This window comes from Tetrao urogallus (genome assembly GCF_951394365.1).
Source record: "Tetrao urogallus genome assembly, chromosome: 1".
NCBI lineage: Eukaryota > Metazoa > Chordata > Aves > Galliformes > Phasianidae > Tetrao > Tetrao urogallus.
The window spans coordinates 3,648,086-3,674,143 of NC_136813.1; the positions used below are offsets into that span (position 1 = coordinate 3,648,086).

The 26,058-nt window shown below is 46.7% G+C and overlaps 1 protein-coding gene across 1 annotated transcript in view; it reads right to left on the bottom strand.

Annotated features, from left to right (window-relative positions):
• GAB2 (GRB2 associated binding protein 2) overlaps positions 1-26,058 on the bottom strand; it is a gene marked incomplete at both ends in the record, with an annotated part of 86,161 nt that overhangs the window by 34,201 nt on the left and 25,902 nt on the right. The window contains one exon of the mRNA XM_079549404.1: positions 605-905. Within this exon, the coding sequence (XP_079405530.1) occupies positions 605-905 (301 nt within the window). The remainder of the gene's footprint in view (positions 1-604; positions 906-26,058) is intronic.

A 26,058-nucleotide genomic window follows, 5' to 3' on the forward strand; every position in this document is an offset into this window, starting at 1 on the left:
GCTTGCCAAAGCACAGCTGGGTTTGGATGGTGGAAAATGATGAGTGGAATAGGTCCTGTTGCTCCAGGAGACTATCCCATATCTACCTCCTTACACCCAAGCTTTTCTCAGGAGGAAATAGTGATGGAGATAGGGACATGCACATCCATCACACAGTACAATCACAGTGGTGGGGACAGCCAAAGCAGGAGGAAAGACATGGTCCTGCAATCCCAGTAAAGCTCTCCAATGAGGGACTGAAACTGCTGAACAAAGGGAATTTTCACTGCTGATTCCCATGACTTTCAAGGGGAATGTGGTAATGGATGGGGACAAAGGCTGCAGCTAAAAGCTATCCCAAACCCCATCAACTTCTCATAAGAGGCTCAGAGGGCTACAGTCATAGGGAAAAAGTGAATTAGGTAGCTTGCACAGGCAAAACTTGCTCTGCTTTGGATATCAAAGGTGGGAAATACAAGCAGAGTCATGCAGAGATTACTCCAGATCCTCTAGCCCTGCACAGAGCAGCACCTTCCTCCTATAGGTCTGACTGAAAGAGCATTCGGGTCCTGCTGAGAGCATGGGATGGGGCATGCTTTGTTTGAGGACCTGGCTCTCATGGTACCTGTGTTCTCCTCGGACTGGTTGAAGCCACAGATCTGGCAGATGCTGCGAACCCACTTGTTCATGTCGTCCTCAGTCTCGGCCACCAGGTAGAAGGTCCTGTCGCTGGTCTTGATGTCAAAGATGTAGCTGTCTTGCAGCTCCTTCTTGTTGAAGGTCAGTCCCGCGTCCACTTGCTCGCAGAAATTGAGGTTGATCACACGCAAGGGTTTCTTGGAGTGGTCATTTTTGTAGTACTCCAGGACGTCGGGGTCGCCGCTCATCCGACCGCTGCGCAGGACGAACCAGCGCTTCTTCCATGCCTGAAACCAAGAAGAGAGGGGACGTCAAACCCATTGCTCACGTCATGAGGGCCAGAAAACCACTGTCATGGATACAGTGACACAGATGCATGTGACACCTCCCCACCCAGGGATGCTCTGGGACACTGCTCGAGGCGTCCATATAAGCAGTGTACAGACCCAGGACTTCGGTACCCAAATCTCACTGGTTATCTGAGAGAATTAAGCACTGAAATATCATTATGGCTTAAGATACAAATGACTCCAAGAAGCATTAGTCCTGAGGCTTACAATGACCTTTCTCAGCCGCACTCTCAGGACCCGAATATCCTTCACTCCTGGATGATAATCTGAAATTGCAATATCAAAATGCCTTTCAGCAGCTCAGAGGAGTCCTGGAGCTTTGGACACAGAGCTCTGGGCATCTTGCCCTTCAGAGAAACCCCTGAGAGAATCATAGGGAGCATCTGCAGATACTGAGCATGCCAATTCCATCTCTGTTTAAATGGCAGGATAGAAAAGCTAATGAAACCAATGGGAAACTGGTTCGGCTTTTTAAATATCAGGAATAATGCCAGGGGGCAATCCAAGCTTCATTTGTTTTTCAGCATCTTCTGCTCCTGGGTACAAAGGAAGTTCCTTAGCAAAGAAAAGGTTATTATTGATTTCTATGGGTAGCAGCCTTGGAAAACAAATGCCAGTTATCAGTGCCAGTGCTGGGGTTTGAACAAAGATGCCTTTTTCTACGATAAGAGTGGTGATGCACTGATGCATGTTGACAAGAGAGATGGTGGGTACCCCGTCCCTGGAGACATTCCTGGTCACCAGGCTCTGAGCACCTGATGGAGCTGTGAGTGCCCCTGTTCATTGCAGGGGACCTGGACCAGATGGCCTTTAAAGGTCCCTTCCAACTCAAACCATTCTAAGATTCCATGATTCTAAGTCAATGAAGAGAGGCAGGTGCTTCCCAGCATTGCTTCATGGGAGTTCTTGCTGAATAAAACATCAGTTTTATCTATTAAATACCAGAGGGCACCAACACAAGCTCAACAAAAGCATTTAGGTCATCTGACTGACCAGAAATGAAAGCATTTGAACAACATGGGATGGATACTGCCCACGTGGATGAGCAGGGTGAGGGAAGGCGAGGCCCATGCTCTCAATTCACACAAAGTGATTCCTTTCCCACCACCTTGCCCCGATTCTGGATATCTGTTTGAGAGATTTACTCTATTTTATTTTTTCACCACCAGGTTTTGGGTTCGTGTGATCATGAGAGGTCAGGGCATAAAAAAACACTTGATGTCCCTACGAAGGAAGAACCAACTGCCACATCTTTAATAACCCTGGAGAGGCAGAAAGGTGAGCACTGTGTGAGGACCTCCATGATGATCCCTGGGAGGCAATGGTAGCCCCATCAGTTTTCACACACAGGTGACAGGGCATGAGCTAGATCTTAGGCGTCCAGTTGCATCAGGGTGCCACAGTTTTGGATACTTTGGTGGCTGAAATAAGGGAAAGAAACCTTTGTGATTGTTTGGACCACACTTCTCAAAGGCTTCCAGATTGCTTTTGTTTGTGTCTTTGAGATTTGTAAGCTAATTAGTTTTGCACTGATTCTCAAACTGGCTCCTGGTGCCAGGAAAGCATCTTCTGTACAGACTTCCAAATGCAGCAGAGAAGCAAACTGCTTAGCAAGAGGACTGATAGGGCTGGCAGATTTTGGTTTTGTCCAGGAGATGTTCAGCTACCTCTCTATGAGATGGTTGCTCCTAGACAAAGAGAATACATGCATGACAGAGATGCACCCGTCAGGGAGGGAAAATAAAAACAAACACAAAACTGTCTTCCCCAGGCAGCAGCAACGATTTTGCTATTCCATCTCCTCAGAATGGATTACCCAAAACATTGGGAATCAATCTTAGGAATATTTTTTCTAGCTCTTAAACATCCCATCACCTTCTTCTTCTTAACATAAAACCACTTCTTTGCTGCCACCCTACAGAAGTAAGAGATGGGCACCCATCCAGATCATCCTGGATGACGTGCTTGATCACATGAGGAATGAGTGTGTGATCTGAGACAGCCTGCATGGCTTCACCAGGGGAAGGTCATGCTTGACCAATCTGGTGGCCTTCTATGATGGAATGACGGCATTGGTGGACAAGGGAAAGGCGACCGATGTCATTTACCTGGACTTGAGCAAGGCCTTTGACATGGTCCCCCACCTCATCCTTATCTCCAAATTGGAGGAATGTGGATTTGATGGGTACCACTCGATGGATAAGAAACTGGTTGAAATGCCGCAGATGGTCATCAATGGCTCTATGTCCAGTTTGCTGATAACATCAAGCTGAGTGGTGTGGTTGACACAGTGGAAGGAAGGGATATCATTCAGAGGAACCTTGACAGGCTGGAAAGGTGGGCCTGGGTGAATCTAATGAGGTTCAACATGGCAAAGTGCAGAGTTTTTTGCACTTGGGCCGGAGGAATCCCAGGCGTCCATACAGACTGGAAGGAGCGGTCCTTGAGAGCAGCCCTGCAGAGAAGGACCTGGGGGCCTTGATAGAGGAAAAGCTTAACATGAGCCAGCAGTGAGCCCTTGCAGTTCGGAAGGCAAATGGGTATCCTGGGCTCCATCAGAAGAGGGGTGATTGTTCCCCTCTACTCTGCTCTTGTGAGGCATCATCTGGAGTACTGCGTCCAGGTCTGGAGCCCCCAGTACAGGAAGGATGGGGAGCTGTTGGAGAGGGTCCAGAGGAGAGCCACAAAGAGGATCAGGTGACTGGAACACTTCTGCTACGAAGACAGGCTGAGGGAGCTGGGCTCGTTCAGCCTGGAGAAAAGAAGGCTGCAGGGTGACCTCACTGCAGCCTTCCAGTGCCTAAAGGGAGCCTACAAACAGGAGGGAAATCAACTCTTTGAAAGGGTTGATAACTGCAGGACAAGGGAAAATGGTTTGAAATTGAGGGAGGGAAGATTTAGATTGGATGTCAGGGTGAAATTCTTTGCAGAGAGAGTGGTGAGGTGTGGGAACAGCTGCTCAGAAAGGCTGTGGATGCCCTGTCCCTGGAGGTGTTCAGTGCCAGATTGCATGGGGCCCTGGGCAGCCTGGTCTAGTACTAAACGTAGAGGTTGGTGGCCCTGCATGTGGCAGGGGGGTTGGAGTTTGATGATCCTTGAGGTCCCTTCCAACCCTGACCATTCTGTGATTCTGTGATTCTGTGATTACCAAGGGTGTCTGGAAAAAGATGAAGTTGTGCAATCACATGAGCCACTATGTGAATGAAGACACTTCTTGCTCCTTGGCTTTACTGCTTTTCAACCATTTGGAATCAAGCCTTGAGACATCCCTTAAGGGTGAGAAGTTGCACTGAAAAAGACACAAAGTACAGTAACTAGATTCTAGACTTTCAGGGAAAAAAGAGGAGGATGTACTGCAAAAGATGACAGCGATGCTACCACAGCTTCCCTTTTTATCTCTGTTACAAGACCCACAACTTCTCTAGATCTCTGTTGTCTGTCTGGTAGTCATGGAAAGTCCCACATGGTCAATATTTGGCAGAGAAGATGGTATAACATGTAGGCTGGTAGCACTGGTGACACCCTAATATAAGCTGATTGCAAAAGAACTGCTTCAGCCTGGCTAAACTACAGCAGGATTTAGGCCAAACTGCAGGAGAATACAAGTCTGTATGAACCTCCATGCTCCAAAATCATGTTTCCAGGCAGGTCCCTTTCTCCTCCTACCATGATGGGAAAAACATGTGATTGGGGATGGGTTGGCCATGATGGCCAACACACATGTCCTCCTTCACCCAAATTTGTTTCCTCTCCTTATTTTCTTTCTCCTGGCTGTTCTGACGTCCCTGCTGTTGCCAGCTTGTGCCTCACACAGTGTGAGGCAAAGGTTGTGTTTATTTAACACTTTTATGATGGAAAAAGGCCAACAGTTTCACAGCTGTAAATGGTACCTGTGTGACATACGTCTTCAGCTTTGTGGTCCTTTGCCTGCAACAGATTGCTTCCCATTTAAATTGCAGCTGGCCTTAACATCATTGACAGATATTTTGATGCTTGGCAAGTACTTCTTTTTAAGTATTTTTGTTAAAAATAAAACCCATTCCCCATAATGCTGATGATATGATGTGAATCCTCCCTGGCTGTTGAGAAGTAAGATGGCTGATTCATCACCAGGATGAAGGGAAGGGAAGGGAAGGGAAGGGAAGGGAAGGAAGAGGGAAGGGAAGGGAAGGGAAGGGAAGGGAAGGGAAGGGAAGGGAAGGGAAGGGAAGGAGGAAGGGCAGGAAGGGAAGGAAGGGAAGGGAAGGGAAGGGAAGGGAAGGGAAGGGAAGGGAAGGAAGGAAGGGAAGGGAAGGGAAGGAAGGGAAGGGAAGGAAGGGAAGGGAAGGGAAGGAAGGGAAGGGAAGGGAAGGGAAGGGAAGGGAAGGGAAGGGAAGGGAAGGAAGGAAGGGAAGGGAAGGGAAGGGAGGGGAGGGGAGGGGAGGGGAGGGGAGGGGAGGGGAGGGGAGGGGAGGGAGAGGAGGGGAGGAGGGAGAGGAGGGGAGAGGAGGGGAGAGGAGGGGAGAGGAGGGGAGAGGAGGGGATGGGAGAGAAGGATGGGGAGAGGAGAGGAGAGGAGAGGAGAGGAGAGGAGAGGAGAGGAGAGGAGAGGAGAGGAGAGGAGAGGAGAGGAGAGGAGAGGAGAGGAGAGGAGAGGAGAGGAGAGGAGAGGAGAGGAGAGGAGAGGAGAGGAGAGGAGAGGAGAGGAGAGGAGAGGAGAGGAGAGAGAGAGGAGAGGAGAGGAGAGGAGAGGAGAGGAGAGGAGAGGAGAAAAATGGAAAAAGGAAAGGAGAAGGACAAACAGAAATACCTCCCTGGAAATATTTCTACCCTATTCTTTCTCCCCTGCTGCCAACGTTTGCCCACAGCAGCACAGCACACTGCAGGTGTGAAATAAGTCTTCCAAAATGTAATCTGACCACATATCGCAGTGTATAAACCAAGCTGGCATGTGGGATAAGTGACTGATCTGTGATGTTGGGCAAATGTTTCACACAGGATAAAATCAGAGACCGAATGATTAGAAGCAGCAAACCCAGCAGAGGTGCAAACACGTCCTGGTATCCCAGATTCACTATGAGCTAGAAGAGTCTTGGGCACAGAACGGCTCCTGCTATTGCTCCCATGGCCACGAGCTGTAGTGGGGATGCATTCAGAGTGCATTGGAAGCCCACAGTGCCACCACTTCCAGCATCCTAGCAGGATCACCGCTAGGAAATGGCGATAGAGATGGAGGTGTCACAGGAGCACGTGATGTGACACTCTTCATTGCCTTCTGCATCATTTTGGATGTTTTGGCTGGCCTGGTGGTGTTCTTGTTTTTGTTACATGCAACAACAGCACCAATTGTAATTGGGGCTGAGCTTTTCCCAGACACCTGTCCCTGTAGAAGGGACACAGCTGCCTACTGCAGCTGTGCTATCTACACCATGGAGTGATGCTCAGAACAGGAGAATAACCTGCTGGTGACCTGTATTATAATGTTGTCTTTGTCTGTGTCCCTGCAGGCTTGTTATCTCATCTGATGGACAGAAGGATGCTGGTTTGATTATTCATGCAGGAAAACCTCTCCCTTCCCTATGCTAGTGCTAACTCAGAGGAAATAAATACATCTTGGAAGAAGACAAGAAAGAGCAGGGACTGAGGAAAACTCATGAGTCTGCTCGGGTAAGCAGCTGACCTGTGCAGCTTACCAAGCACCTTTGGGCCCTACCATGGCCACCCAACCCCATGTCTCCAAGTAAGAGAGCTCTGAGACCCCTTCCAAACACACACCACCGCCCTCTGAGCACTGTCTCCTCACCTGCTGCCTGCTCCTCGCTCCCTTTAAAGGGATGGAGAAGACCTCGCAGTTGAGCGCTGCTGCTTCCTAGAGCCTTTTCTCAGCTGCACACCCATGAGACGGGCTGCCCCGCCGTGCTGATCCCTGCTAATCATGCGTCTGCCACGGCAGAGTTCACGGCGAGTTCGTTAGTGGCATCACTTTGGGGGAGGTTTGATTGACAGCGTTAATAACGCCGAGCTGCAGCAGCGCGAGCCTGCAGGGCACAGTGAGCCTTGATGGGGTGCACGGCAGCTCCTCCTCAGCTCACTGGGGAACCAGGGAATTAATAGCAATATAAAAAACACCCTGGTGTGTATCTCCGGCTGTCAAACCTTCTCTCCTGGAGGTTTCTCCCACCGTTGAAGACATAATTAGCCTTTGGAGTACGCACCAAATTGCTACATGCAAAACCCACCCCCAAGGCGGCTGGGCCAACACAAGCCTTCCTGCACCAAGCATCACTTATGGCTGGCTGGAGGCTTTAAGGACGTTTTACAAGACTAGAACCTATTTGAAAGATCACTCAAAAATACATAGGCTCCAAAGCCAGCTCCTGCCAATAGACATTCCTGCTCCTAGGCAAAAGATGGCTTGGGATGGCTTCTACCCAAAGAGATGCCAGTGGGAGCTGCAGAACCATAGCATCCATATTTGCTCTGTGCTGCTGTGTTCAGTGAACTCGGAGGGAAAAAAAAAACACAACAGTGACACAGTGTGGAAAACATTTCCCTTGGTATTTATTTTAGGGGAGTTCTCTGGTTGGAAAGATTTCAATAGTTCAATGCTATGCTGTCGATCTTAGGAAAATAAAGATTTCCCTGGGTGACATGAGGGCACTGATTGTGTTTCTGCTGGGATGCTGGAGCGTCTCATTTGGAATGGGGTGGAAAAACAAAATATCAAATAGTGAGGTTGTACTTACACTGTCAGACAGCTATGACCATCTGAGAATAAGGGACACAAGGGAAACCCCAGGGTGGGCTGGGAGTGCTTCTACTAGAAAGATGGAGACAAACTGTGCTGCGAGATGCACAGAGACAGCAAATTTCAATGGAAAATTTCTATTAAATGAATAGAAAAGGCTTCAAAATGATTGGTAGTACAAAAAGAAAACAAGATGTGGGGAATGTCCATCCTTGGAGATACTCAAAACCTGCCAGCACAAAGCCTGAGAACATGATTTACCTCCAGACTTGGCCTTAACATCAAAGCTGGCCCTGCTTTGAGTGAGAGCTTGGACCAGAGAACTCCGAGCTCCCTTCCAACCTGAATTATCTCCACAGCTAAATGACTTTTCCATAACTAGACCCAGTTCCCAGGGAGGAATTGATACGATCTGAACTTGCTGTATGAAGACCTGATGAGCAGTGCTTGTGCACCACCCTGTCATATGTTCATCCTCCATAACACCAATTTCATGTGCCGAAGGGCAGCATGAATGTATTTTAGCTCTTCTTAAGGAAAGGAAGCTCTTCTAGTAATTCCTTTTGCAGAAGGTGCCTTTACAAGCAGAAAGGTGCAGGAAATGAGGGGTTCAGAGTAGTGAGCTCCTGCCCTGGGGCTGGCTGCAGATGGTTCACGTGCAAGGCCTCCATGTCCCTGCTTTTGTTATCTGGAAGTATTTCCTGCTATTCAGCCCTGCTCTGTATTTCTCTCTGTTATTCCTAGCCGAAATTTCTTCTCCCCCACCACAGCACACCCCTCACAGAGGGACTAGAGCAGCAAAACAAAAGGGTGACAGGGAACATGGCCTATAAAAGCAAGGCTTTGGGTGATATCACCGGGGCCCCAAAGAGCCATGCAGCAAGTCTCCATCCAACTGTTTAGTCTGGGTCTGATCCAGAAGCCAGGGCAGCTAAAGGGATTTTTCATGTTTAGCCTTGAGGTGCTTTGTTTTTGGCAATGTTGGCCCCAAAAGTCCATCCCGGCCCCTGTATCTTCCTTGGTCACATCCTGACTTGATGCTGATGTGAGTGTGGGGTAGTGGCACCCTTGAGTTGGATTGCTGGGCACCAGAAATGCAAGTGATGAACTGAGCAAAAGGCTGCACTGTTTTCATCCCTCACCATCATCAGTGCTGGAGCACAGCTTGTTTGCTGGCTTGCACCTTGCTTCCTCTTCTGACATGGCTAATATGGACAAGAGGCTGAGATGACAGACAGGATGCTCGAGGGGGTTATTATGTGGCATTATATTTGTCATAGTATGATACTATAGATATCACACAATTATTATGACCCTACAGTTATGTTTACATGATGCACAAAGAGACTAGTGCTTCTCCTGGTTTGCAAAATCCAAACACCACCATCGACTATACTCAACCCTGGAGGTCCTTCAGCATTCTGGTGGCTCTGTGCCAGGCTCTCCCAAGTATACCCAGGCCCAAAACTGGACCCAGGACTCCAGGTGTGGTCTCACCAGTGCTGAGTGGAAGGGAAGAATCCCCTCCCTGTTTGCAGTGATACCTGGTGATACCTGGCCCAATGCAGTCTAGGATGTTAGCCTTCTTAAATGGCAACACGGCTGTAGTACACGCTCAACTTCATGCCTATCTACTACCATGCCAACTAGTACACGGCTGGCTCACGCTCAACTTCATGCCTATCTACTACCACCAGCTCCTTTTCTCTTCAGGAAGCAATCAGAGCTGACCCAACACCCACAGCAGTCTCTGGACAACTTTGCCTTCAGTTAAAACATCCATCCTATCTCCTTTCTCCCCTCACTACAGTGATGGTCCATAGCAAGAGGTGTCTGTGGGCAGACCTATGGCGCTGAACAGATTGCCCAGAGAGGTGCCCCAAGCCTGGAGACACTCAAGGTCAGGTTGGATGGGGCTCTGAGCACCTGGTGGAGCTGTGGGTGTCCCTGTTCACTGGTGGGGAGTTGGCCAGATGACCTTTAGGGATCCCTTCCAACTCAAATGACTCTATGATTCTGTGATTTAACACACACGACACAAGCACGCAAGCAGCAAGAAAGGAGTTTACTTTGCTTTTTGAGCTTTGGGTTTCTGGAAGAAAAAGCAAACTGCTCAGAGATTTTTCTTCCCTCCTGAGACTTTGGTATCAGGCTCTGATAAGTGCTTTCCCGGCGGGATATGAGAACCAGTTGGCAGAAACAAGGGCCTGTTACACAAGCAGGGCTGGACATGGGAACTCAGCACAAACAAATGGCTTTGATAATCAGGACCCAGTTTTTCTGTCTTTCTGGGCAGTCTGAGCCGTCACTGTCTTTTTTTCTGTGCAGCAGGAATTGGAGAATGTGAGAGAGAGAGCAGGAGACCTCTGCAAGAGCAAAACAAATCCCACAGGACTGCCAATGGCTTCCATCCCTTTTCTCCTAGGTTTAGGCTGCCCCAAATTGCTCCCACAAGGATAGAGATCTGCCTCAAATAACACCCACCCCGCACTGGCCATGGATCCTACCCCAGGTCCATGTTGAGCACACCCTGGTTTCTGCACACACAAAAGTCACTGCAGCTATGCTTTGACCCATTGAAACTCTTGTGTCTCAACGCCAAGTCAATCTAAAACAGTACTTTTGAAGCAAGAAAAGAAGTTGAAAAAAACATCCTAGAATCATAGAGTCATAGAACGGTTTGGGCTGGAAGGGACCTTTAACATCATCCAGTTCCAACCCCCAGCAATAGGCAGGGACACCTCCCTCTAGACCAGGGAACTTGAAGCACAGTTTTCATCATTTTGGAGGTAGGTACCCATGTCGACTTTTGGACTCAATACCATAATTAAACTGCTCTGCTCTCCACGTTTTGAGCGAAGGTGGATGGAAATAGAGATAGAAGAGAGGAACGAGAGGAGTGTTTATAGGCTTCCCCATTCCCTTGATGCATTTCACATAAAGAATGCAGAAAAAAGGGTCTTGCAAGGTGATACTGAAGCTATTCTGAGCTTGCCAAGTCCTATGTAACTACAAAAAGCAAAAATCACTATGAGGTGATCAACTGGAGGTATTGTAAGGCTGAAGGTGACAGTAAAGTTTTAGGGAGTTACTCCCATAATATAAAGGACTGCACTCCTGTTTTCTTTGGCTTACAACAAAGTATTTGGGTCAAGTTTGCTTTTCCAAGAATGATTTCTAACTTTAGGAAAACCCCAAAGCTTGTTAATCGTCAATCACTTTTATGGGCTGTCCTGCTGTCACAGTGCATAACCATTGCCAGTTGGATAAATGACTGCAAAAGTGAGATGATGGGACAAAACTGCATGTTCTGAACGTTATCAGAACAGCTCTATGATCCCCAACTCCTTTGCCATGAGAACAGTGGTCTCACCAATGGGATGTTGGGGGAGAGCGGCGTGGGCAGCATGGTGCTCCTAGCTGCCAAAACTTCCACCAGACACATAGGATCCAGCACAGGGTCCATCTGTACAACATTTGGCAGAGTTTAGTTATGCTCAGGTGAAATGCATTCCCTCAAATGTCTCTTTTTTTTTTTTTCTTTCTTTTTTCTTTTTTCATCCTTTCCAACAAATTCCTTCAAACTCTCTGAAAAATAGCACCAGTCCCCAGGAATGCTGTGGGAATTGGGCATCCTGATGCCTTTAAAAATTTTTTGGATCTCCATCTTTCCCTGCTGTAGCTCTTTTGTCAAGAAAACATTACTGTGGTAGCCCCAGCATGAGAAACTATTCAAAACGGGCTGCTTTGTGCCAGGTGCCATGGAGTGATTAACAGCATTAGCTCAGAGATGCCAGATTGGAAGAGAAAAGGCAGACCAGGAATGAAATGAGGGTGCTAATCTTGCCGAGGTGAGGAAATGTCTTTATCTTCTGGCTCCCTTGATCTCTTGGCTACAATAATCTTTTTCTATGATCTTTTCCTTGCGGAGAATTCCCCCTTTTCATGTTTAGTTTATGACTGGATGTGGTCAAGGTTCATGTGTCTGCCTGAGCTTTTTGCTCACAGACAAATCATTTTTTGACACAAAAGTACGTGCTTGCCTCCAGGTGCTGGTTCAGATCTTCAAGTGGCTTTGGCAGATGTGAACCAAATCCCTTTCAGAGAAAATGAAGGCATCGATCCCTGTTCAAACGTGCCCTGAAGACTGCAGGGATATAAAAAGTGTTATGGAGCTGGACTACCAGGATGCCCTCCAGTTGGTATCAGACCCAGGTGACACCTTCTGCCCCTGAAATACAGGAGGCAAGAGGAGGCTCAGCACTTTCAAGATGTTCACTGGCTCCTGTATGGGCAAGGTCCCCACTGACTGTGACAAATGTTAGACATCATGTCCCATCCAGATTGTCTTTGAATATACTCAAGTTTTCTGTGAACAGGTTAAGATTATGCTAGTTTGATCCAAGTCATTTCAGGCTGAATCAAACTCAGCCTTCCACAAAGGCAACGGTGACAATCATTGGCCCTTCCATCTTGGGAATTCCATCCTGGGATTTGCCACGTATCTTTCAGTGGGTTTCATCAGAGAGCTGGGCAATTTTTTTTTGGAGGCCGTGAGGTGGATGAGAGAAGGAAATGGGAGCAGCCATTAATCCAAAGAGTGAGTGAATGCTGAGTGAATGGGTTTGAGGCAGCCACGCTGCATGTGCCCATTGCTGTGGCTCAGTATCGTTCCAACAGAAACACACACAAGAAGCATTCGAGGATATTTTAGGAAAAGGGGAAAGAGAAGCAACCCTGTTTGTCTGTAAACTATGGAAAACCAGAGGAACTGGACTGGATTGCCTTGCATTGAACTCTCAGTCCCGCTCAACTGTGTTGTACCTCACGGTGCTTTCCTAATAAGCATGGTCAGTATCAAAGCTGCAGGCACTGTGCCTACAGAACCAAACTTCTCCAGAAGACCATTCCTCCTCTATCCACACAAATCACATATTCAGACAGTTCGGTCCTCCTGCAACTGGAATTACTCAACAATGTTACAATCAACTGATCTCTCTGATATCACATGCTCTTTATGCTCACACAGAACGCAGCCATCATTTGTTTAAGCCACTATCTCTGAAAAAAAAAAAAAAAAAAAAAGAAAAAGAAAAGGAAAGAGGGAATGTTGCTTATAATTTATCACTCTGTGGTTTTGGCATTTCACAGCAGGCTCTTGTGATGCCTTTCTACACTTGACTATAGTGTCCTTATCACCTCCACTGGCAGAAAATATCACATTCACTTGTGTACTCCAACCTCTCAACTCTTCTGAAAAATTAGCCAAGCGTCAGCCTAGGCACAGAAACACCAATTCTGCAGTACTTTCACACTGCCTTTATTATCCTTCAGCACTGACAACAGTAGCCAGCTAATCTAACACATTTTGCTGCTGCTGTACGTAGGGAGAAATAAATGCAACTCTTACCCCTCTATACAGGCATCAAAGGTCACAGTAGCTGTTTCTTCTACAGCCTCTCTCATGTCAGGAGCCTGTTGCAGTTTCTTTCTTCTAAACCCAGAAAAACCCTGCATGATTCACTGTCCCTTTCCATAAGAACAATCTTAATTTCTTCTCCTTTGATGCATAACTTTGCACCAGGCTGTATTCTTACTTTTTTTGTTTAAATCGACTCTGCTTGCCAAGTGACCCAGACTGTTCAGTGGTGATGAATTTGTCTTAAGCACTTACTGCTTCATCACCCATTGTGCCACTGGCAGCATCTCCCCACAAGAGCCATCGGATCTGTTTTACTTAAAGAAATGGCCTATAGATCCAGTGTTAATCCCTGAAAAATAGCATCAAGAAAAGCCACATTCAAAGGTGAATCTTTCTGAAGTCTATCAGATTCTAATTCATCTGCCATGTATGCAGGCTGTCCAAGCTGTCCTCATTATCCTCTAGCTGACCTACCACTAACACAGCAACGTGCTCTACTGTTTGGCCTAGGATTAATGTTGGACAGTGGCCTCTTCCTATCCAATGAATCTTTTCTGAACACTTCTTCAGCCTGCTGGTTTGGAAGTAATTCCTTTATTTGGGATTAACTCATGTCTGGAAAGCTGTTGTGTTTGTTTCCCGTTCTTTGGTAGAAAGGCAAGAGAACTGCTGCTTCCAAGACCTCCATGAGAATCCTACAAGAACTTTTCACGCTGCTCTGCACACCTCTTCCTCAAATGCCAGATTTCTACACCTCTCCATGGCCCTCCAGTGATGGGCTCCCTTACTACATGAAACTTGTAGGTGAAACTTGAGAAGAACCAGATGAAACTTGCAGATACAAAATTTCAGGAAAATTTTAGGAACAGGTTATTTACTTTGAGGGTAAACAAACACTGAAATAGGCTTCCTGGATAGGAGAGGTGGCTGATGTCCCATGCCTGTCAGTGTTCAAGAGACATCTGGATAATGCTCTCAATACTACGCTTTAATTTTTGCCTAGCCCTGAAGCGGGTGGGCAGCTGGACTAGATGATCTTTGAAGATCTCTTTCAACTGAACTGAACTGTTCTGCTCTGATTCGATTTGATTCTATCACACTCTACTGTACTCTACTGCACTCTATTCCACTCTGCTCTATTAAAACCAAAGGGAAGCAGCCATCTTGAATTCTGTTTAGAGCAGATGTCTTCGGGAGAGGCAGTCTTCAGAACCCATCCACTCAGAATTTGATAGCAAGGGAAGTCCTGGGTTTCACTGTAGGAAGAAAGGAACCTTCTTCAGAAGGTACCACCTCAAAGACAGATGACTGTTGTCTGATGGATGCTGCTACGCTGTACAACTGTGCATTGGAAGAATTCATTATGGCAATTAGGAAGAGCTGTCAACAGAAGATGGTCTACCCCAAAACAATCTTTTAACAGCAATGCTTATGTCACTGCTGTCTTCTAAAAATTTAAAAGGCCTAAAAGGCTTCTAAAGGTTGTGAGGCCTTTAGAAGCACCTGCAGCAGTAGATATGGGATGCTACAGGACTTCTATTCATTCCTATTTCCCAGTCAAACAACAACACAGTGAGAGCAAGTTTTTGATATCAAATATTCCTGGTCTGGCCCGAAGATGTCCACAGACCTGTCTGAACAGGGCAGAAAAATAACTTGAGGACATGGTAACAGATTGCTTTGGAATGGGAAATGGTTTTAAGTTGAGGGTGGGAAGATTTAGGTTGGATGTCAGGGGGAAATTCTTTACAGAGAGAGTGATGAAGTGCTGGAACAGCTGCCCAGAGAGGCTGTGGATGCTCCATCCCTGGAGGTGTTCAAGGCCAGATTGGATGGGTCTCTGGGCAGCCTGGTCTGGTATTAAATGTGGAGGTTGGTGGCCCTGCATGTGGCAGGGGGTTGGAGATTCATGGTCCTTGAGGTCTCTTCCAACCCTGGCCATTCTGTGATTCTTTGTTTCAGCACTTCTGTAAAATGAAAGAAGCCATGGGGGAGTGAATGAGCTGAAATGCTGAGAATCACTTTACAACAGCTGAGAAGCTACAGGATGAACAGGATCGTTTAGTGGGATCGATGTGGATTAGACTTTTCTCCTTCAATTTAAATGACTTCATAAAAGCGGCCACAGCCCCGACACAACTGCAGTCTCCTGCTCCCTGCCTGATCACACAAACCTCATCTTAGAAATCTAGCTTGGAGCCCACATTTCAGGCTTCACAGGAGTGGGCACGGGTGCGAGTGCTGTCTCCTCACCACCGTAACTGTGGGAGCAGCTCCTCCGCTTGCTAATGTGTTGAAAAGCTGCTAACAACACTTCCATGGGAGGGTTGAATAGGGGAAGCTCTCCCGAGCAGATGGCACTGACGTGCTATCCTTGGAGGATGGGACCTACCACCTCTCTGCTGGAATCCCAGTGGCCACCGACCCTGCTGCTGACCCCGTCAATGTCTGAGAAGCCTTCTCAAAAGCAGCAAACCTCTCTCCATTCATGTATTATTAAAGTCCTCACTGGTTAATCTATCAGGGTACTCTGAGCTGGAAAAATGACCTCTTTGTTGGCCCACTTAAACATGCTCCACTCAAACACAAAACTATCAGAAGGGCTAAGGGAAGTTGTGCTCAGACTGATGTCCTTTGTCCCAGCGATGCAGCTCCAAGATGGAAGTACTGGGACTCCCTGGCACGAGAGCAAAGGGCTAGACACAAGCCTTCACAGACAAAACCACAAAGGAAACATTCAGCCTACATGCTGCATGGACACTGCCAGAGAAACAAGAATCCCCGATTCTCCCTCACACAAGCACTGATCTCTCCCCAAACTTGGGGATTTGGGAAGAAACCAACATGCAAATGGAAAATACGATGGTAGGCAGAGGACAAGCCCATGTACATGTGTTGGTCCAGGTGTCACATTGCTTGTGTTCTCTTGCTGAAGTGTCCACACCGGGGGACTGTTCTCTTTTTTTCTCCTGGGATTCTCCAGCAGAAGAACCACATTTGCTCCTTAATTCAAACTAACACATATGGGGTATGGAGGATGAGGTGATTGGCAATGCAAGGCAGAATTGAGAAAACCAAATGACAGTACCAACGGCAGTTGGCACCAAAAGTACCCTTGCAAGTGAAATGAATGGGATTAGTAGTCATTAGGTCTTGTTTTCCCATTAGTGTCATAAAGATGAAGCTGCTCTCCTCCCATAAAGAACTCAGACTCTATGGGACGCTCAGGCTACTAGGACACAAAAGCTTGATCTGCTTCATCACTAAAAAAGCGCCTGGAAAGTGCAGTAGGGACAAAAAGAAGCTGCAAGTGCTTGTGTACCCCCCTCCTGTGCCCTGTTCATTGCCCTGTTGCACCAGATCCATGCAGGAGACTGTCTTAAAGCTCACATGCTTGGAGACAGACCTTCGAAATAGACACGAAACACATTAATTTCTATTTGTTTTTAGCTTCATAAAACTCTCACATGATGCCTCTGTTAAAAGACATAACACAAACGGAACAGAATAAACTGCAGCAGAAATCTGAACATGAGATCAGGAGGTGGGAGTTGGTGAGAACTGATGCTGCAGCTGACATTTATCTGTCACAAGCCTGGAAAAAGGGGTTTTACCCTGCTGTACTGCAGCTTTCCAAGTGCTATATCAGGATCCAATCTCGGATAGATGTTGCAGAAAAAATGACTGAGCTGCTATCTGCAAAAATACTTTTGGGGGTGGAAAGTGTACCTATATGATGAGTAGGGAGTAATTTTCCTGCCTGCAACAGTTCTGTGAAGCAAGAGGTAGAAAACAGCATGTGGGAACCTGAACCTGAACCAAGAGGTAGAAAACAACACACTGGAACCTGAACCTGAAGCAAAGAGGGGCGGAAAGAGCAGAAACTGATCAGAGCTTTATTACAACATGTGTTTATCATCCCTCTAGAAGAGGGACTGGGATGGGGGTGGAAGACTTGGCAGCAGGGGGGAAATGACGTTTTTGAGATGTATTTGTAATGCTAACTCACATCTGGGATCAATCCTGGAATGGGAACACAGTGTGTCTGGCTTAGGCAGGCCAGAAGGAAATGTTCTTTACAGCTAACCTGCAAGAAGAACGTGACCTGATGAACCAAGCATGGCCTTTGGAGGTGAAGTGTTCCTCAAGTGATCTGAGGTTGTGGACTACCACAGATGTTTCCCAAAGGGAGCAGAAAGCTTTACTCTGAACCGTGGGGACTGCCCTGTATGGAATCACAAGGGGGAAAAGGTCCAGCTCTTGGTGGGAGCCTTTGTCCTGAATCCTTTGGTGCGGCAGACTGAGCTTGGTGGCCATGTGGCTCTACTAAAAGCTGAAAGATGTTTTCTCCTCCATTTCAGGACCCTGCTGCTCATTCTCAGCATTTCTGCATTCAAATTTCCTTCTTATCTGATCCTACTTTACATCACTTCCACCATTGTATCCCTTCTTAGCGCAGTGACCAAGGAACCAAGGAACCAAGGTATAGAATCACTGAAGTTGGAAAAGACCACTAAGATCATCTAGTCCAACCATCAACCCACCAAGGCACAGGCAAAGGCATGGCACCTGCAGACCATGATCAGGGCTTTCACCTACATGCACCCTGATAAAAGCTTCATGGTTAATCCCTCACAGGGTACCAATTGCAAATTCTATCAGAAGGCAGATCATCTTCAGAAACAAATATTACTAAAAGACGAGAACTTTGAGGCCATGCTGGAAGCTGCACAGGGTATGTGGCTTTTCTGCCTCAAACTGCTGAAGCTGTTGGGTTTTGGGAAGATTGAGAGTCTGAGCTGGGCTACAATATCCCAGTTGCCTTGGCTGAGTGTTAGCAATACACACATACCATGCACTGCAGAAGTAGGAAGGAAGCCCCTCCTTATTATGTTACCTCCTGATGCACAGGGATCCTGGACTTTGCTTTCACTGTGAACTTCCTAAACCCTCCACGTGTTCCCCACAGCAGGTGAGAGGGAAAGAATGGTTTGTGTTGACTCTGTGGGTGCTCTCTGCAAGCACCAAGTGCTCAAGAGGTTTATGCAGCTGAGTAAATAGGAGTGAAGCCTGTTGTAGATCTCTGCCCTGTCTCTCTTGGCCTCCCACCGGCAAGGATGAGCAACGGGATCCCTGCTGAGATCTCCACCCTGAGCAAACACCCGGAGAACAGCGAGGGTGGGCTACACACACAGCCCAGGTGTTCCTGAATTACTGCTCTTGGTGTCTTGGGAATCAGAAGAAAGGAAGTCCTATGCCAAGCCAAGGGTGTCCCCTTGCCTTAGCCAGAAAGAATGGAAGAGATGGGAGAATGAAGGCTGGGGAGGTGGCAGCAGGAGCATCTTCAAAAGCGGTATTATTATGCCTAGATATATTAGGCTATTAGAAAAGGCTATGAGTGCCTTTTTCTAATGGGGAAATCATTTTGTACATGTACAGGTGAGTTGAGAGTGTCGCTCTGAAGACCCCTACATCAGTGGAAAGCTGTAGAGGGGTTTGAGTCTGACAAAGCTCAGTTTTCACTGTCACTATGGAGAAGACAGGAGGATAAGCCCAGTGAAGGGCAATCAGATGGAGCATTTCTGGAGAGCAGTCCCCTGGGAGACCATCCCAACGTTCAGCCAAGTTGTGAGATCACTCCCAATCTACACTTTCTTAAACAAGGCAAGGAAGTACCTAGAATGCATAAAACTCAGCACTCATACTGGCTTCATATCATAGAATCATTAAGGTTGGAAAAGATCACTCACATCATCTAGTCCAACCCAACCCATGCCCATCATGCTCACAAAACCATGTCACTCAGTGCCACATCTACTCCTTTCTTGGACACCTTCAGGTGACTCCACCACCACTTCCCTGGATAGCCTGTTCCAATACCTCACCACTCTTTTGGAGAAGACATTTTTCCTAATATCCAATCTAATATGCCACAAGTACATGGTTTTTCTACCCGCAGCTCGATTATCTGCAAAGATGACACTGCCCATATCACCATCAGGGCCAAGTGCCACAATCCCAGGAAAATGTCAATAAACCAGAGGAAATTCAGAGAAGAGCAAAGCAAAATATTATTACGAAGTCAGATAGACTGACTTTTTGAGATAATGTGTTTAGCTTGGCTTAATGGCAGTTTAGCACGGACTCAGGCGACTTAACAGTCTGCAAATATTTGAAAGGTATAAACAGCAAAGAGGGAAATCACCGAGTGGGGCTTGCAGAGTAGGATGAGAAGGAATGGGGAGAAGGCACCAAATCATGCACTGACTTGGGTTTAAGTCTCTCCACATAAAATTTATTTGACAGCATAGAACCCTTACGTTGGGTTTCATGTCTATAAACGCCAACAAGGAGAAGGTTTCTAGATCCTTATGCAATTTTAAGCTCAGCAGGGCAACAGCCCTGTTCTCTGCAGGTCTTCTTTGGGTGGTCCTGTGTAGAGCCAGGAGGACTCGATAATCCTTATGGGTCTCTTCCAACTTGGGATGTTCTATGATCCTGTGATTCAAGTTGCTCCCAACAAGCCCATTTCATCACCTACATCTTGTTTTCCTCTTCTGCCACCACCAGCTTTAAGGCTAAAGCACATGGATGTGTGATGGTTTTCAGGTGAAACCTTGGAAGGACAGATGTGTTAACAAGTATTTTGTCATCTGTGTTAATCTCAAGCTGGATATTAGGAAAAAATTCTTCTTGGTTGAGCACTGGCACAGGCTGCCCAAGGAGGTGGTGGAGTCACCAACCCTGGGGGTGCTCAAGAAAAGTCTAGATGTGGTAGTTAGGGACATGGTTTAGTGAGCAATATTGGTGGTAGGTGGAGAGTTGGACTAGATAATCTTAGGAGTCTTTTCCAACCCTATATATTCTATGATTCTAAGATTCTAATTCTGCAAACTTATTTACTTGGGGAAAACATACTTTAAAAAAAAGAAACCCACAAAAACAAACAAACAAACAACAACACCGGCTACTGAAACAATTCATTTTAGTGTTTCATAAATATGTTTGGAATTTTTCAGCTCAAAGCGACACCTATTTTCAAATTGGAAGGGTTAAAACAATAGCTCCAAATCCCAATATTTAATTTACAGTTGAGGGAAATATTTGTTCATCTTTCAAGCAAAGTCCTCCTCCAGCTTCACTGAACTGCCAGAAATCCCCCCAAAACATGACATCTACTTCTGTCTTGTAGGGTGAATCGATGCAGCTTGAACTCCCTGTAGTGACGTTGCTAACCCCCGAATGAGAAGGGCACATCCCAGTGGGCACCAAAAATTGCTTATGGAAGGGAAGATTCAAATTTAGAGTGGCTGCTGGCTATAAATAGTCTGCAGAACTGAAATACATTCCACTTTGGCTAGAAATGCCTTTGGCCTTGTAGTCATAAACACTCCTGCCTTTTATAGTTGAACCAAATATTTGGTTTCTATAGTTATAACAGTGAGCACCCGGTGGTCTTTATTTTTAATCTGCACAATGTTTGCATGAAGAGCCGGGCAGCGGTTTGTGGGGACAGCGGTGGAGTCTGGACCACAGGTGCATCATTAAAAATAAACCCATGAGCAGCACAAAAAGCTCTCCCCAAAGCATCCAAATGCACTGAGGTTTGCTTGTAAACAGCATTTGCCTTTCAGATGCTGCACTAAGTGCACCAAGAGTGGAAAAGGCCAAGGGACCGGTGATTGCTAATATAATAATGAGGCTCTGTCCTACTAATCTGATGTTCTCAAAGCACTTTGTGAGCATTCATCATCCTCCCAGCGGGACAGGTCACGGATCATCGCTCCCAGCATGTGACATCAGGAGGACTGGGTGAGAGATGGAGAGGTCGGGTACCACTGATCAGGAGAGGGCTTGTTTTATACATATACGTGTGTATATCTCCCAGAAACCTGCTTCAAAGGAGCCTGTTTCTCCTGACGACACTCCACATGAAAGCCTTATAATTCTGTGCTTAATAAATCAAACACCCATCCGCCAGTATTAATGATGGAAGGAGAAGGAAATTAAAGCTGACCTGTGTGGCTTTGAGATCACAGGATAACTCCCCATCCATTTACCATAATTTAAGGTGATTAAATCTTGCCTGTAAGAACTAAAAAGGCTTCAATTAATGCGGTGGCCCACCTTCGAGGTGCTCTCAGGGCAGCAGATTGGGGTCACTAAGGGGTGCCTGGAGGTTTCTCCATTCTCCCAGGCAGTGAGCATGCAAACATGCAAACCTTACACAGCAGTTTTGCTTTCTTTCTTTTTTTTTTCTTTTTCTTTTTTTTTTCTAGAGGAAGTCTGAATTCAGGTTTTTAGCAAAGCCATGGCTGTTCCACTGAGTAGATTTGAATCCACTGTCAGGTATGGCTGGGAAGGAAGGAAGATCCTTTCAGTATCTAATGGGGAGCTGTAAGAAAGAAGAGGACAGACTCTTAAGTAGGATCTGTTGGATAGGACAAGGGGAAATGGTTTCAAACTAAAAGAGGGGAGATTTGGATTGGATGTAAAGAAAACAAATTTTACAATGTGGGTGGTGAGGCACTGGTACAGGTTACCCAGAGAGGTGGTGGTGCCCCCATTCCTGGAGACATTCATGGTCAGCCTTGTTGGGCTCTGAGCACTGATGGAGCTGTGGCAGTCCCAGATCACCACAGGGAAGTTGGACCAGATAACCTTTACATGTCCCTTCCAACTCAAACAATTCTATGGTTCAATGAAAATGCCCAGCATCTTCTCACCCTGAGACTCCATCACAATGAAACAGGTGCCAGAAAGGAATAAAACAGGCAATAAGGAACCTTGAGCAATATGGTATTATTAGTAATTACTAATAAGACACCAGGGTAAAGGTTTCATTATTAAGGATCTCTACTAGCTGCCAATGGCATTACTGCAATGCCAAATGCAGATGCACCTCCTAATGCCACACCCCACGCTGTGTTCTGGATGGAGGAGCAATTCACATGTATTTATTACATGTGACACGCTCCTGAACCCATCCCTGATGGGATGATGTATGTCAATGTGCCATACTACACATCCAACAGCGTGAAGCCGTTCCACGCTGGGACTCCCCAGTATCCCTTTCTCAAGTCACAGACTCACAGACTCACACTGGGGTTGGAAGGGACCTCTGCGGATCACCTCATCCAACCTTCTGCTATAGCAGGTTCCCTACATTAGGTTACACAGTAGAGGAAAATCTGTATCTGGCAAAAAGCATCTGGAAATCATGAGGATTTATTGTGAACCCATAATGTGAGGTATAATATTTAGAATTGCCCCAGAGGGATGGGTTGCAGAGTGACTCATGCAGTCTTGACCTCTTGTTCTCTGGAGGGCACAAGGGTTTTGAATTATCCCAGGTTAGGGCTGCCTGCACAATGCTGGATGGGAAAAATGGATGATGATGGGAGAAAATAGCACAGGAGTGGACAGAAATATAGATGGCCCAGGTGAGATTACAACCCCTTCCCCCAGCTTTTCTTGCAGTGCCAGAAGCAGTGTTCAACCTCCACATTTTGCTCAGAGAAGGAAATTTCAGCCCAAACCTGGCTGATAGATCCTGCTCCCAGGCTGGCTAAAAGGGAAAGGCAGAATTACAGGAAGAAATTCCATGCTCAGCAGCGTGTTGGCCAAAGGATGACATCTCCAATGTGTCTGTGACAATGGTGCGTGCACCTGTGAGATGCCCGAAGCTGGGCTTTCAACCCTCAGCAGTCATTTCTGCCTTAATTTGTCAAAATCTGACGCCAGACACATGCCCCAAAAGGCATAAACATTAACCTGTGCTCCCCAAAAATCCTCGCAGGGATGTCATCCCTGAGCTGGCAGGCCTGCATGCTGTGATACTGCTCGCTCTGACAAACTGCACACTCGGGTTTTGCTCCCTGAAAACAGCAGCATCCCTGCTGCCAGTCCTCCCTCCGCCCCTCTGCGGCATTCAGATTCCCTGCACTTGCTGCATCGCTGCTCCCAAGACCCGTGGTCGCTCCCTATTCCTGATACCTTTTATTTACTGGCAGACATCTCGTAGCTGAGTGGGACTACAGCAAATCGTTCCCATTACTTAATCCCTCCCTCTTGGATTCCCAATGCGCTTAAAAGCAGCAGTGGGGAAGATAAATATCACCGACTCTCCATCAGTCTGTTGGGGACAACCTCAGCTCTCTAGGGCTTTAAATCCTTATGCTTTTTGGTGTTGCTCACTCCCACGGTTCATGAGTGGCTCCGGAGACCTTGAGTGGCTTTTGGGTCAATTTGTATTAGGAATTATTTAACAAGGAAGTGTTCTTAGCTGCAGATTCCTAGAAATACAGAGTGGTTTCATGGTCGAACAGCAGTCCTGTTAGGGACTATAGTGCTCAGTGCTTCTTCCAGGGAGCCCTGAGGTTTATTTGGGCAAGAACATGAAAATACTGGTGAATACGATCATTACTTCACCATATGGCACCAAGCAAAGTACTTGGGAATCATCCATGGTTATATGAGGAGAACAAGTACTGCACCTGGTTTATGATGGATTTGTATTTCTCTGCACCTTTGGGACCAGGGTTGGACTGAAAGCTGACCAAGCCATGTAGGAACAAGAACTGATGGATATTGTTGCAGAAACTCAAATTGGGTCCAGTAATCTACTGTGTGTGTCCTGCTCTTTCACATGCCCAAATGCTTTATGTAGGTTGGAAGAATTCAAGGAAATGGACTTTCTTTGTCGAGCAATCCTAAAGCTGTCTCTGTACTGAACAAGGAGCTGGCATCAAAAAGTGGCATTTTGGAAACCCAACCCTGGAGTGTGCAGGGATGGAGCTGTGCCTCAAAAAGGCTGACAGCAGCTTGTTCAGTGTGTTGACCCCCCCTGTAACTGTTCCATGAGAGCTCAGAAAGGAAAACAAGAAACTGTTTACTTCTATCCTTGTTTTCCCCTTCATTATGAATGCTTTGGAAACTTAATGATGACAATTTTATTGCTTTTACAATTGCTTTCTATTTATTTATATATACATTTTTAAATGCCTGCTGCAGCAGCCACAGCTGGGAATCACTCCCAGCTCTTTGCCCAGTGTTATTTTGCCTTTTGTTTTCCTGCCAGCTGTCTGGGTACATAAAGAAGGTGGTTCCAGATACTGCCCTTTTGGATGAGCACAAGGTGCTGCAGGGAGAGATAGCGAGAGGATCTCTTGTCTTCTGCACCCAACCTTCACCTTGTCCTCATTTCTCACCAATTTACAGTAGTAGAATGAAAAGATAGCCTTCAGGGCCTGGCATGGTCACATACTGTCTCACCTGCCCATGCTAAGCATTAACACCCTCAAAATCCCAGTTATCACACTATTACACCTACCAGCTGCAATACCCAGGGTGATGCCTGCTGTTAGCTCTCCTTCACAATAACAACACCTACGGCCATGCTATGCTGACACAATCTTGTCTCACCTCAAAAGCTAAGCAGAGCCAGCTGCACTTTGTACTTAGACGGGAGACCTTTGGAATTACACTTCAATATACAGCACCCTCAAATTCTGAAATTCACCCCATCTTACCCCATTCATGCTCCATCCCTGGAGGTGCTCGAGGCCAGGTTAGATGGGCCCTGGGCAGCTTGATCTGGTGGGGGACAACAAGCCCATGGCAGGGATTGCAGCTGGATGGGTTTTAAGGGCCCTTCCAACCTAAGCCATTCCATGATTCTATGATCTTGCTCTCATTATTTGCCCAGGAAGGTTGTGGTCTCCTTCTATGGTGATATTCAAGACCTGGCTGGACGTCAAGACCTGTGTGATCTATTGTAGGACATCTGCTTTAGCAGGGAGGTTGGACTCGATGAGATCCTGAGGTCCCTTCTAACCCCTACAATTCTGCGGTTCTGTGATTTCCAGCCCTTCGCCCATCTGGTGAAAGCAGCTGAGTTTTTCTCCCAAGTCTTTTCCCTTCCCATCATCTGACAGATGTTTAGATATGTTCAGTGCATGGGGGATGGAAAGCTCTGGGGAGGGAGAAGAGAGGAATAGCCAGTTCTGCTCCAGATCGATGCACTGCCATCAAATGGGAGGCAGAGGAATGGAGTGGCCGTGCCCTCAGGACTGACTGATCCATCAAACCTGACAGTCCCCACAGAGGATCTGCCTCTGAGGCCAGGCTGGTTATTTTTAGGAAAAGCTTTCCTCTGTTGTCTCTTTTGTGTAGCAGGAAATCTTTTCCTGGACACTATATTAAAAACAACAACAACAACAAAATAAAAATAAAAATAAAAAAAAGCAATAAACAACCAAAAAACACCTCACGTCTGAAGTCTTCCTCTTCACCTCCCTTTTCTCTTCCCGTTTTCCTTATTTTTCCTTCCTTCCTTCCTTCCTTCCTTCCTTCCTTCCTTCCTTCCTTCCTTCCTTCCTTCCTTCCTTCCTTCCTTCCTTCCTTCCTTCCTTCCTTCCTTCCTTCCTTCCTTCCTTCCTTCCTTCCTTCCTTCCTTCCTTTCTTCCTTTCTTTTTCTTTCTTTCTTTCTTTTCTTTCTTCCTTTTCTTCCTTTCTTCCTTTCTTTCTTCCTTTTTTTAATGACACGCTACTCAGCAGTTTTCAATCTTCCTCCAGAGCATCTCCTTGCAGACCTCTGTTGGATTAACATCTTGTGTAAGGGAGGGATAGAATACCCTGAGTGATGCTCTTCCAGCTCACAATGCAAGGAGCCACACCATTGACTTTGGCCAACGGTGAAGCCAGCCCTTGGGATGCAGCCTCTTCCACACTCATATGCTCCAGCTGGAAACATAAACTTTCTTTCTATAGGAAGACAGGTTATCCTGGGGCAGAGGAAATGTTTCCTCTTCCTGGCAGGATGTTTGCAATGAGCCCAGAGAGAGGTATGTATAGAAACCTCCTGTTGCGGTTGCACCTCTGTGGAGATTTTAGCAAACATCTCCCAGCAAATGGTCTGAATCCATGCTAGTGCCCCAGAG